Here is a 14,519-nt window from a genome sequence, read left to right on the forward strand (position 1 = left end):
CATTCGCCGCAACAATCACAGGATAATTGACAGCTCAAACATCCAAATCAACACCCCCTGGTATATAACTTCGCCTTGAGAGAGAGCTTTTTATAATGTGTTCACAAAAGAGCAACTCTCTCACGCGTACACAGAACCAGTGTTGCTATATATTTTTTGAAGAAAACTTTTTATTTCTAAGTACATACTAAAATTACAAAACCCAATTCGTACATATATGTAATCAAACTAAGATAATTTATGTGAATTTAGTGCTGGAGACACTTTCAATATATTCAAATCAATCTCCCCATTTAGTGAAATCATCGGTTCAACTTATTGATATCTATATACATATGTATATGTAAGTTTGTCATTCCGTTTGCAATTTCTATAAAATTTTATGAAATTTCAACAGATTATGTAAACGATTCTATATTGGATTTGCTGTTACGGTTCCATATGTGTTCTCCTATTTTAAGATTTTCTTTTCTTTAAATCTTATATACAGCGATGGAAAATTATATTTTTGTTCCGTATTAAAATAGTATTAAAAAATTACTTTCTTCATCACCAGAGTACTTAAAATTTTAATATTACTGTAGCTTTATGTTGTAAACAGTCGTCTGTTATCACAAAATTGTCTATAGAAAGTGCTGTTGAATACGAGATTTTCTATAGAAAATGCTGTTATAATAGACAAGATTTTTAAAGAAAATGCTGTTTTTCATACGATTTTCTATAGAAAATACTGTTATACACAACATGTCCAAAAAATATAGTTATAGACAAGATTTTCTATAGAAAATTATTTTATTTTCTATAGAAAAATGTTACACTCAAGATTTTCAACAGAAAATATAGTTATACTTAAGATTTTCTACAGCAAATATTGTTATACTCAAGATTTTCTATAGCAAATATTGTTATACTCAAGATTTTCTACAGAAAATATTTTCTATAGAAAATATTGTTCTACACAAGATTTTCTATAGAAAATATTGTTCTACACAAGATTTTCTATAAAAAATATTGTTCTACACAAGATTTTCTATAGAAAATATTGTTCTACACAAGATTTTCTATAGAAAATATTGTTCTACACAAGATTTTCTATAGAAAATATCGTCATACACAAGATTTTCTATAGAAAATATTGTTATACTCAAGATTTTCTACAGAAAATATTGTTATACTCAAGATTTTCTACAAAAAATATTTTCTATAGAAAATATTGTTCTAAACAAGATTTTCTATAGAAAATATTGTTCTCCACAAGATTTTCTATAGAAAATATTGTTCTCCACAAGATTTTCTATAGAAAATATTGTTCTACACAAGATTTTCTATAGAAAATATTTTTCTACACAAGATTTTCTATAGAAAATATTGTTCTACACAAGATTTTCTATAGAAAATATTGTTCTACACAAGATTTTCTATAGAAAATATTATTCTACACAAGATTTTCTATAGAAAATATTGTTCTACACAAGATTTTCTATAGAAAATGTTGTCCTACACAAGATTTTCTATAGGAAAAATCGTCATACACAAGATTTTCTATAGAAAATATTGTTATACTCAAGATTTTCTATAGCAAATATTGTTATACTCAAGATTTTCTACAGAAAATATTTTCTATAGAAAATATTGTTCTACACAAGATTTTCTATAGAAAATATTGTTCTACACAAGATTTTCTATAAAAAATATTGTTCTACACAAGATTTTCTATAGAAAATATTGTTCTACACAAGATTTTCTATAGAAAATATTGTTCTACACAAGATTTTCTATAGAAAATATTGTTCTACACAAGATTTTCTATAGAAAATATTGTTCTACACAAGATTTTCTATAGAAAATATCGTCATACACAAGATTTTCTATAGAAAATATTGTTATACTCAAGATTTTCTACAGAAAATATTGTTATACTCAAGATTTTCTACAGAAAATATTTTCTATAGAAAATATTGTTCTAAACAAGATTTTCTATAGAAAATATTGTTCTCCACAAGATTTTCTATAGAAAATATTGTTCTACACAAGATTTTCTATAGAAAATATTTTTCTACACAAGATTTTCTATAGAAAATATTGTTCTACACAAGATTTTCTATAGAAAATATTGTTCTACACAAGATTTTCTATAGAAAATATTATTCTACACAAGATTTTCTATAGAAAATATTGTTCTACACAAGATTTTCTATAGAAAATATTGTTCTACACAAGATTTTCTATAGAAAATATTGGCCTACACAAGATTTTCTATAGAAAAAATTGTCCTACACAAGATTTTCTATAGAAAAAATCGTCACACACAAGATTTTCTATAGATAATATTGTTATACTCAAGATTTTCTATAGCAAATATTGTTATACTCAAGATTTTCTATAGCAAATATTGTTATACTCAAGATTTTCTACAGAAAATATTTTCTATAGAAAATATTGTTCTACACAAGATTTTCTATAGAAAATATCGTCATACACAAGATTTTCTATAGAAAATATTGTTATACTCAAGATTTTCTACAGAAAATATTGTTATACTCAAGATTTTCTACAGAAAATATTGTTATACTCAAGATTTTCTACAGAAAATATTTTCTATAGAAAATATTGTTCTAAACAAGATTTTCTATAGAAAATATTGTTCTACACAAGATTTTCTATAGAAAATATTGTTCTACACAAGATTTTCTATAGAAAATATTGTTCTACACAAGATTTTCTATAGAAAATATTTTTCTACACAAGATTTTCTATAGAAAATATTGTTCTACACAAGATTTTCTATAGAAAATATTGTTCTACACAAGATTTTCTATAGAAAATATTATTCTACACAAGATTTTCTATAGAAAATATTGTTCTACACAAGATTTTCTATAGAAAATGTTGTCCTACACAAGATTTTCTATAGGAAAAATCGTCATACACAAGATTTTCTATAGAAAATATTGTTATACTCAAGATTTTCTGTAGCAAATATTGTTATACTCAAGATTTTCTACAGAAAATATTTTCTATAGAAAATATTGTTCTACACAAGATTTTCTATAGAAAATATTGTTCTACACAAGATTTTCTATAGAAAATATTGTTCTACACAAGATTTTCTATAGAAAATATTGTTCTACACAAGATTTTCTATAGAAAATATTGTTCTACACAAGATTTTCTATAGAAAATATTGTTCTACACAAGATTTTCTATAGAAAATATTGTTCTACACAAGATTTTCTATAGAAAATATTGTTCTACACAAGATTTTCTATAGAAAATATTGTTCTACACAAGATTTTCTATAGAAAATATTGTTCTACACAAGATTTTCTATAGAAAATATTGTTATACTCAAGATTTTCTACAGAAAGTATTGTTATACTCAAGATTTTCTACAGAAAATATTTTCTATAGAAAATATTGTTCTACACAAGATTTTCTATAGAAAATATTGTTCTACACAAGATTTTCTATAGAAAATATTGTTCTACACAAGATTTTCTATAGAAAATATTGTTCTACACAAGATTTTCTATAGAAAATATTGTTCTACACAAGATTTTCTATAGAAAATATTGTTCTACAGAAGATTTTCTATAGAAAATATTGTTCTACACAAGATTTTCTATAGAAAATATTGTTCTACACAAGATTTTCTATAGAAAATATTGTTCTACACAAGATTTTCTATAGAAAATATTGTTCTACACAAAATTTTCTATAGAAAATATCGTCATACACAAGATTTTCTATAGAAAATATTGTTATACTCAAGATTTTCTACAGAAAGTATTGTTATACTCAAGATTTTCTACAGAAAATATTTTCTATAGAAAATATTGTTCTACACAAGATTTTCTATAGAAAATATTGTTCTACACAAGATTTTCTATAGAAAATATTGTTCTACACAAGATTTTCTATAGAAAATATTGTTCTACACAAGATTTTCTATAGAAAATATTGTTCTACACAAGATTTTCTATAGAAAATATTGTTCTACACAAGATTTTCTATAGAAAATATTGTTCTACACAAGATTTTCTATAGAAAATATTGTTCTACACAAGATTTTCTATAGAAAATATTGTTCTACACAAGATTTTCTATAGAAAATATTGTTCTACACAAGATTTTCTATAGAAAATATTGTTCTACACAAGATTTTCTATAGAAAATATTGTTCTACACAAGATTTTCTATAGAAAATATTGTTCTACACAAGATTTTCTATAGAAAATATTGTTCTACACAAGATTTTCTATAGAAAATATTGTTCTACACAAGATTTTCTATAGAAAATATTGTTCTACACAAGATTTTCTATAGAAAATATTGTTCTACACAAGATTTTCTATAGAAAATATTGTTCTACACAAGATTTTCTATAGAAAATATTGTTCTACACAAGATTTTCTATAGAAAATATTGTTCTACACAAGATTTTCTATAGAAAATGTTGTTCTACACAAGATTTTCTATAGAAAATGTTGTTCTACACAAGATTTTCTTTAGAAAATGTTGTTCTACACAAGATTTTGACCTATATCTGTATTATGGATATCTAATGATAGATATTTCAAAGACCTTTGCAACGATTTATATAAGACCATAGTAAGTTGGACCTACAATGGGTCAAAAATCGAAAAAATATTTTTTAACCCAAATTTTTTTTTTCACTAAATTTAAAAAAAAAAAAATTAAAAAACAATTTCGAAAAAAAAATTCCAAAAAATTGGAAAAATAAAATTGAATTTGTGTTTACCTAAAAATATTTAAAATTTTTATTTTAAAGTATAATTTGGTGAAGGGTATTTAAGATTCGGCACAGCCGAATATAGCTCTCTTACTTGTTTTTATCTGAGACTGATTTATTGCATTAATAAACCTATGAGAATTAAAGTACTCATCTATATTACAGACGTTAATTAGGAATCTACTTGAGGTAATCTTTGTTTTTTCTTTATTAATCAACCTTAAAACATGAAATATATCTGAAAGAAGTTGGAATTTACAAAAATGTCATATTTGTACTTTTTCTTTGATAAAACTTGAATTATAAAAAGAGCTTACTTTTCCTAAACCAGTAAACCTGAAAACGTAATTTTTTTTAAATATGTCCACTAATGGAAGTTCAAAAGGAATGGCTATATTTCTAAATTTTCAAAATTGATTAGTCTTGTAACATATACCATATACAGTTTTGCGAATTTGTAATTTTCAAATCTGTAATTTAAAAAATTAAACTTGAATTTGCTTAATTGCATTAAACTTTTTGATTTGCTTCGCTAACGAAGTAGCGGGTTAAAAGCTAGTATTACTATAATATTAAATAATCAAAACATGAAAAAATCGTTTTATTAAGGAACACTACTCTATTCTTTTTTCTAATTTTCTTTCAATTATTTTTATCTCATATTTTATACATCAATAAAATGGCAACGCTAATCGGTTCGATTGTAAATTATGAATTAAAAACTTGTTTTAATTTTATAATAAGAAAACAAATTTTTATTGTTGTTTATTAGAGCGTCCCTTAGAATTAAATTTTTGGAAATGTTGAGACGGTACCCCCTGAAAACTTGTGTAATGACATAAAATACCACCAAAAAAAATTTTAGCTTGTTCTAAGAATGGCAACCCGTGCCGACTTAGCGATTTAGTTTTGAGGTGCATTTACAAGGGGAAAAAATGCATTTTTTTCAGTTTTTGTCTTCGTAGGATACCGCTAACCTATTCCCAGGTATGACCAAAAAAAATTATTTTTTTTTAACGGCAGTTTCAAAACTACATTTTCAAATTTTTAAAAATGTTGTTAAACAAATTTCAGAATTTTTTGATCATCACATGGGGATTTATTGACAATGTAATAGGGAATCCGTACCTGCGATTTAAATTTTGAGATTTTCGAGAAAAACTATTTTTTTGGCCATATTTTGGCGAATGAGCCGAATTTCTTTACTGTTATGATTTTTAAGCAGAAGCTATTCAGAATATTATATTCCCGGTAACTTTACATATAATCTGAAAGTTTTACTAAAATCGGAAAACGTTAACCCTTAAATCGAGAAGGTCAAAGGTCAAATTTTTCAATATTTGGAATTTCTCATGGAAAAATAGCGAAATGTTATATATTTTTGGGCCGATTTTGATGAAACTTAAGAAAAATATAACATGATGTCTATTATTTATAATAATAGCACAAAAATTAAAATTAACCCTTAATAGCACTTGGGGTTAAAAAGACACTCAACTTTTAAAGTCACGAAAAACACATTCAATATGAATGGTGATAACTTTAATGTTTTTCAGAGTTAAATAAATTAAATCATTCAAGTTATTTTTTAAATCTATTAAATCAAAAGTACACTAAAGGGTTAAAATCAATTTTATTATTCAAAAATCCTCAATAAAATATTAAATACAATATATTGCAGTTTGAAAAATGTGTGGTCAAAATTGAAGAAAATTGTGAACATTTTTCAAAACGGCTTCGTAATACTATTTTCTAATACACAACACAATATTTTAAAGTTTGTTTCCTAAAACCATTTTAATGGTTTTAGAAGTTTGGGGTCATTTTAATCCCAAGTGCTATTATGGGTTAATTTAAATTTGTCTGTTGTTTTTGTAAATACTGGACTTTGTGTTACATTTTTCTTAAGTTTCATCAATATCGGCCCAAAAATATATAACATTTCGCTATCTTTCCATGAGAAATTTGAAATATTGAAAAATTTTAACTTTGACCTTCACGATTTAAGTTTTCCGATTTTAGTAAATCTTTCAGACTATATTTTAAATTACCTGGACTATACTATTCTGAATAGCTTTTACTTTAAAATCATAACAGTAAGGAAATTCGGCTCATTCTCCAAAATATGGCCAAAATATTAGTTTTTCTCGAAAATCTCCAAATTTAACTCGCTGGTACGGAAAAACTATAGGAGGTATTGTCATATTTTTTTCATATTTTTATTCCCTATTATGTTGTTAATAAATCCCCATGTGATGATCAAAAAATTCTGAAATTTGTTTAACAAAATTTTTAAAAAATTGAAAATGGAATTTTGAAACTGCCGTTAAAAAAAATAATTTTTTTTGGTCATACCTGGGAATAGGTTAGCTGTATCCTACGAAGACAAAAACTCATATACAAGTAAATATGAATATATTCTAAGTAAAAATAAACTTTTATTTTAATATTTCTCAAAATATGTTAATTTTGTTCCTACATTTCATGTTCTAGTGGTCTGAGACACGTTAATGGCCTGGCGATTTTTTAATAACTTTAACATTTTTTAACCAATTTTTGTCTTTTATATCTTATTAGAACGACAATTACGTACACATTTCGATTCTTTTAAATTAAATTGCAAAAGTAATTATTTAATGGCAAAATTTTTACAAAAACTGAAAAAAATTCATTTTTTCCCCTTGTAAATGCACCTCAAAACTAAATCGCTAAGTCGGCACGGGTTGCCCTTCTTAGAACAAGCTAAACATTTTTTTGGTGGTATTTTATGTCATTACACAAGTTTTCAGGGGGTACCGTCTCAACATTTCCAAAAATTTAATTCTAAGGGACACTCTATTGTTTATATATTTTTAAGTAGAAATTTGTGACCGATTATGGCCTATAATAGGCTTGGTTATGATGAAATAAAAAAAAAACTGTAAATAATCCAAAAAAATAAAAACAAATTCTACTGCTACCGTTATAGAAAATTTTTTGAAGTAGTAGTTATAGGAATACTTAAAATCTTTGAACGTAGCTTTTTAAAAACTTAATATAAAACAAATTAAATTAAAAAATCAAAAATTATGACCTTTTCAGAAATGTGTGTTTCCCAATTTTAGGGGTTAACCACTACCTTAATCACTGAAACACATTTATACTGTTACGTTTTAACCTTTTCAAAACGTTAGTTTATTTCTTTTAAATAAATCGGATACTTTTGATTGCAAATAAAAGTCGTTTAGTAGTTTGAAAATGGTAACAACTCTTTATTTATTCAAATGTACAACAACAACAGAATTAAATAGTCACTCAATGTTTTTTATACACGTTTATAAATTCGCAGAAATACAGACACAATTTATAATGTACACGAATTCACTTGAAAAACACAACACACTTTAAGGCACTCAGTTGATGTTTATTCGAAAAGCGTCTCTGATAAACTCACTAACGACTGCAACCTCTGCCACTATTTATAACACTGCATTACCATCTAGAAAGCTCTATTTCTACAATGTTCTTTAACTGAATATTCGAATTCGAATATACGGTCGCAGCAAACAGCGTTGCCAACTTACGATCAATGGTCAACTGAAAGCTTTTATTTAATAATGCCCACAGATATGTTACAGTTTACTATTACAGCACTGTTATTTGAAAGCATTATGCTACTTTTAAATCAGCTCTTAAAATCGTTATATTTGAATTCAAGTACAATTTCGTAACAATACGTATGCACTTTAGACAAATATTTCATTGTTTGGAAAATTATAAAACTATTTTTATTACATGGATTTTGTTTTCTAGTATATACGGTTTTAAGAAAAATTTGAAGATCACTTAAAGGATGGCAAATTAATACATAATTTTGTTTATAAAAACAGCTTTTAGATGTTTTAAGTAAATGTTATATTCTTAAATAAATATGTATATTTGTCTAAAAAGATTTTGAATGCTACTATCGAATAATAAATAGACAATTTATATAAATTTTCCTAGTTCTATACACTAGTGATTTTACAAAATTTCAATACTTTTTGGTAAGGGTATAAATTATCCATTTGACTTAAAGATTGCATCAATAATATAACAAGTTTAATAAAATATTTTTCTTTTTAGGGTTTCTGAATTTACGAGGTTCTGATATAAGTTACAATCCTGTATTTTTTGCATATTTGATAATAACAAAGTCAAAACTAATGTTCTTCGTTGATGTTACTAAATTACCCAATAATTTTCAAGAACATGAAATAAACAATGGAATCGAAATTACAAAACATTCGTACCAATCAATTGGAGCACAGTTAATTGAAATTGTAAGTTTTTAGTTAATTTCTTTAAGTAAATTATTTTATAATTTTATATTGCCTATATTTCATATTTATATGTATACTAGTGTATAAGTTTATCACTTTATTATTATTATTAATTTATAAGGAATATACGTTATGGTTTAAAGCAGCCTGCCCTTAAATTGGTTTATACTAGGGATGCCAAATGGGACTGCGTTTTACAAATCCCGGGGTTCGGGATTTTGCAAATGTAAATCCCGGGGTTTTTCGGGACTTCGGGATTTTAGTTAAACGTCAAAAACATCAAATTCAGAAATAAAAACTATTTATTTCGTTAATATATTTAACCCTAGAATGGTAAACATATTTTTTAGCTATTTAATGGTAAACTTCGCCTGTGAGGCCACTTTTATAAAAAACGCACATTTCATTAAAAAAAATAAAAATATTATTAAATCAAAAACAAAAATAAACAAAAACTATATTTTTTAAATATCTTAAACATATTAAAGCCATATTTGTAGACCACATATTTTAATCGCTGATATAAAAAGATATTTAAAAGAAAAAACAAAAAAACTCCGTTCCAAATAAATAAATAAAGTATTGTATCTTATAGACCTTAGATCCAGTTAACATATTCAAAAATAATATGAAGCTTATAACTTAAAAAAAAACTTACAGACTAAAATAAAATTTGTGATTTTTCCACTTACTTTTTAACGTCATATTGCCAACAGTTTGGTGATCTGTGCTGTAGGCAGTACGTTTTCTTGCATTTTACGCTGAAACATAAGCTCATATGCTTCAATTCGGAGGACAGAAATCGCATTATGATCTTTTGTCCTTTTTGATACTTGTTTCTTCTGTATCGAATATGTACCAAAAAATTAACTTTATTGGTAAACTTCGCCCCACAGGCGACACAAGTATGCATAAATCAGCAATGCAACGGAGGAAAACAAAATAACTTCGCTGCGCAAGCTTGTACAACACTTAATTGAGTTGGCACGAGCGCACGCTTTTATACGTGTGAGCGATTAGAAAATATCGCAAAAAAAAACAAAATTGCTTCGCCTCACAGGCTATGTTTACCATTCTTTAAGTAAGTAAAAATATAACATCAAAAGCATTGAATTAAAAAAAAGTCGACACCAAATAGTTTTTATATTTATACACGTATGTATTCTGAACTTTATAACAGTGAGAAACCCATAACAAAACTGAAAATTTTATAACTTTTTTATTGAGTATATATTAGGGTATTCAATCGATTAACCGTTAATCGGTTTTTTTTTTTTTATACGTTTATTATAATATTATTCCTGCCTTTAATTTCTAGGCCTTATAATATGTAATTAAATCTTAAAACTAGACAATTATTGTTGTCTCAATTGAGAATCATATTTGGAAAATTAGATGAGTGGTAAATCAGCTCTACGCAGCCTTGAGCTGTCTTGAGTTGCTTATATTTTGATAAATAAGCTTCACGAGTTTTTCTGAATTCATCCTTGACCAAGGGTACATCTAAGTCTCTGTGGATGTTCTCGTTTCTTATGTACCATGGAGCTCCCGTCATGGTTCTAAGAATTTTGGATTGTGCCCTCTGTATAAGATCTATACTGGTATTGCTTGCTGTTCCCCATAATTGGATTCCGTATGTCCAAATTGGTTTTAAGACTGTCTTATACAGGATGACTTTGCAGTTAAGGCTTAATTTCGATTGGTGGTGGATTAGCGAGTGTAAATTAGAAGCTTTTAGTTTCATGTGGAGCCGCTTGGCATCTATGTGCCGACGCCAAGTAAGACGTCTATCTAAATGAATGCCAAGATATGTAACGTGGTCAGACTGTGGGAGGTTCACATTGTTTAGTGTCACTGGTGGACAACTTCCTCTCCTAAGTGAAAACGTTACGTGCTTGCTTTTAATTTCGTTCACTTGTATTCTCCAATTTTTTAACCACGTCTCCACGTGCCTGAGATAATTGTCAAGGTTTCTAGATGCTACATTTAAGTCCACATGAGAACTAAGAATTGCAAAGGTGGAAATTGTTAATTCTTCGGACTCGGGCAAGTGTGAGGTGTACAATAAGTACAGGGTTGGTCCTAGAACACTTCCCTGAGGTACACCAGCATTGATCGCATAGTCGCTTGTCACATAATCGCCGCATTTTATCCTAAACAAGCGATCCGATAGGTAAGACTCTAGTATTTTGTGAGTACTAGAAGGCAGTAGGCATTTAATCTTGTGTATTAGACCTTTATGCCAAACCTTGTCAAAAGCCTGGGCAACATCTAGAAATATTGCCGAACAGTACTTTTTAGTTCGAAAGATTTTCGTATCTCTCCAGTTAGGCGGTTAACTTGCTCAATTGTTCCATGATGTTTACGGAATCCGAATTGATGATCTGGGATAATGTTTTGACTATTTAAGAATGTTAAAATTTTCCCTTGGATTATTCTCTCAAATAGTTTAGACAAGCAAGGCAATAAGCTAATAGGTCTGTAGGATGATGCCAATGTCAAATCCTTTCCTGGCTTGGGTATCATTATAATTTGGGAGATTTTCCAATTATTCGGAAATACTCCTAGAGACAAGATCGCATTGAATAATACTGTGAGCACAATAATTGCCACATCAGGTAGGTTTCCAATCATGGAAGGTGTAATTAAATCATAACCTGGAGACTTTCTTAGTTTAAGATTGTCCTTTATGATCCTCTGAACATCTTCTATACTAACAATGATTAGTTCGGAGTCTGTTCCTATCCGAACAGGTAAATCCCCCAATACAAAATTATTTGATGGGGGTTTGGTTGGAACACATTACTTAAGTGTTCAGCGAAAACTACGGCTTTATCCTTTGCACTACGTGCCCAGGAACCATCAGATTTTCTTATCGGACTTTGACCCTCTACCGGTGGCTTAATATTCTTAGCTGCCTTCCAAAGGGAGAAGTTTGTGTGCTTAGTACTGGTTAAACTTTCAATATAGTTTCGATTTCTGCGATCCTCTTCAGACTGAAGGGCTCTTTTTAATTTCTTGCTTGCAATGGACAGCCTATGCTTGGCAGCAGGGAATCTGTTGTGTTGCCAATCTCTTCTACATCTCCTCTTTTCGAGGAGGAGTCTATTAATTTCTGCATTAGAAATACACATTTTAGGATTAGGAGGAATTTGGCACTTAGAGTGAACCAAGGCCGAAAAGATTAGAGACTTGAAGTCTCTGATACAATCATTGATATCTTCCTCACACTGTATGTTACATTCAGTGTGGATGTGGCTGCAGATGTATTTTCTATATTTCAACCAATCAGTAATAGTGTAGTATAACGGGAGAATGATCAGAAGATAGTTCATATGATATTTCTGTAGTAATAGAGTTTCTGTTTATATTCCTTGATATGGCAAAATCTATTAGATCAGGTATTTTTCTAGGATCAGAAGGCCAATAAGTGGGCTGACCCGGTGATATAAAATCTAAGCAATTTTTTCGATCAACTAGAGTCCTGTACATCTGTCTGCCTTTGGGATTCATTAATCTGGAACCCCAATATGTATGTTTAGCGTTGTAGTCACCACAAGCCAGGAAACAATCTCCTAGTGTATTAAAAAATTCTTCAAAATGTTCCTTAATCACAGAAAATCGTGGGGGGCAATATATTGAGCTTAGAGTCAAATCTCCAACTCCACATTCTAAGCAAATGGATGTTGCTTGCAAATAGTTGTTGGAAAATTTTTCTAGGGTATAATGTTTTATCCTATTTCTAATTAAAATACCAGTACCACCGTGTGCCTTACCATCAGGATGATTCGTGGGATGAAATATAAAACCTGGAATATGAAAATTATATTTATTTGTTAAATGAGTCTCCGAGATTAACAATACATCTATATTGTTTTCGTTGATAAAGTGTGACACCTCAGCTTTGTGCTGGTTCAAGCCATTTGCGTTCCAGAAACAAATTTTTAAAAAACTCATTTTTCTGTTAAGAGTATTTGTATCATTTGGTTCTGGAGTCTCAAAAGCTCTTGTGTGGTATTTTGCATGTATGTCATGAAATTAGACATGTTTTGGTTAAGTGAGGTTATGTTACTTGCAAGAGTAACATATAAGTTTATATATAAGTTTATGAGTATATACCTTTTTGTTTTATAATATTAATTTTTTTTTTTTACATATATATACATATTTTAGTAACTCTATTTAATAAGACATTTTACTATTTCTTAAATAAATTTTCAACAAATCATGCGATTTCAGAAATATAAATAGTAGATGTTAATATCTTTCTAATTTGTATTTAACCAAAATTTTTACTTATCAAATATACGAGAAAACATTAATTTTAATTTTGGTGTTTACAACAAGAAAAGCACAAAAAATAATTGCCTTTTTTGAAAACTGATAAAACTGTATGAAAGATTATAGAACGGCGCATATTTTGTATTACTCAGTTCAAAAAACACGGATTTTGAGTTATGACGTTGTTGCAGCAAATAGGCGATATGTTTACAAAAATTATCTCAAATACTTTTTTTGCCATTTTTATATTTTTGTACACAAAATTCGTTGTTGTATTTTCAATTTAAAATTAAAATAGAAATTATTCGGTTAATCGAATAATTTTAAATTAACCGATTATTAACCGAATAAACCCCGGTTAATTATTTACTCGATTAACCGATTAAACCAGAAACCCGATTAATTGAATACCCTAGTACAGAGCTAGGCATTTCCTATGCTCGCGTGCAAAGTAAATTAATAAGTACTACAACAAATACAACATTTACAAAAACCACAAGCAATTTTGTTTTTGGTTTAAGGTCTGAGCTGTCAAAGTTGCCTGTTGTTGTTTTTGCTTTTGGGCTTGTTGTATTTTTCGCCACAACAACCACAAGTGAATTGACAGTTCAGACCAAAGTAAAAAAAATAGTCAGCTGTTCTACTGAGTCTACTTTATTATATGGTGTACGTTTTTAGAATTATAAACTTTTGCTAAATAATATTTCACTACTCATAAAAACTATTTACACATAAAAAATGCTATCTTAAATCGATATAAGTAAAGAAGTTTAACAGAAATTTAAAAATATTATTTTTAATTAAAATAATACCATTTCAAAATTAAAATTTCCATGCCTGTGTTGTAGTGAATATGAGAGTATAACTTTTTCTCTTTTCTTATTTTTCGCTCTTGCAACAACTGGCCAATCGCATGTGTTGCCGGGCTCTGCCCTAGTTATATGCTATGTTCATAGTAAAAAGATTTTTAGAAAAGCGTACATTACCATTACTATGAGACTAATCGTGTAAAAATTGTTAAAAGTTATTTATAATTGAAACAGCACAATTGTTGTCCTAAAAATATTTGTTTCCTCCATATATTAATATCTATATATGTATATAAAAATGGATTTTGATGAAATTTTCAGGCAATCTTCAGAATAGACTGGCGGGTAACACTGTAAATCAGATTTTTGATTTTC

General features: G+C 27.8%; 1 protein-coding gene across 2 annotated transcripts in view; it reads left to right on the forward strand.

The window, feature by feature from the left end:
- ApepP (Aminopeptidase P) overlaps nt 1-14,519 on the forward strand; it is a 230,382-nt gene that overhangs the window by 42,297 nt on the left and 173,566 nt on the right. For both annotated transcript variants that reach the window (XM_065514956.1, XM_065514957.1), the window contains one exon: nt 8,858-9,054. In XM_065514956.1, the coding sequence (XP_065371028.1) occupies nt 8,858-9,054 (197 nt within the window). The remainder of the gene's footprint in view (nt 1-8,857; nt 9,055-14,519) is intronic.

This window comes from Calliphora vicina, chromosome 1 (genome assembly GCF_958450345.1).
Source record: "Calliphora vicina chromosome 1, idCalVici1.1, whole genome shotgun sequence".
In the NCBI taxonomy this organism is placed as follows: Eukaryota; Metazoa; Arthropoda; class Insecta; order Diptera; family Calliphoridae; genus Calliphora; species Calliphora vicina.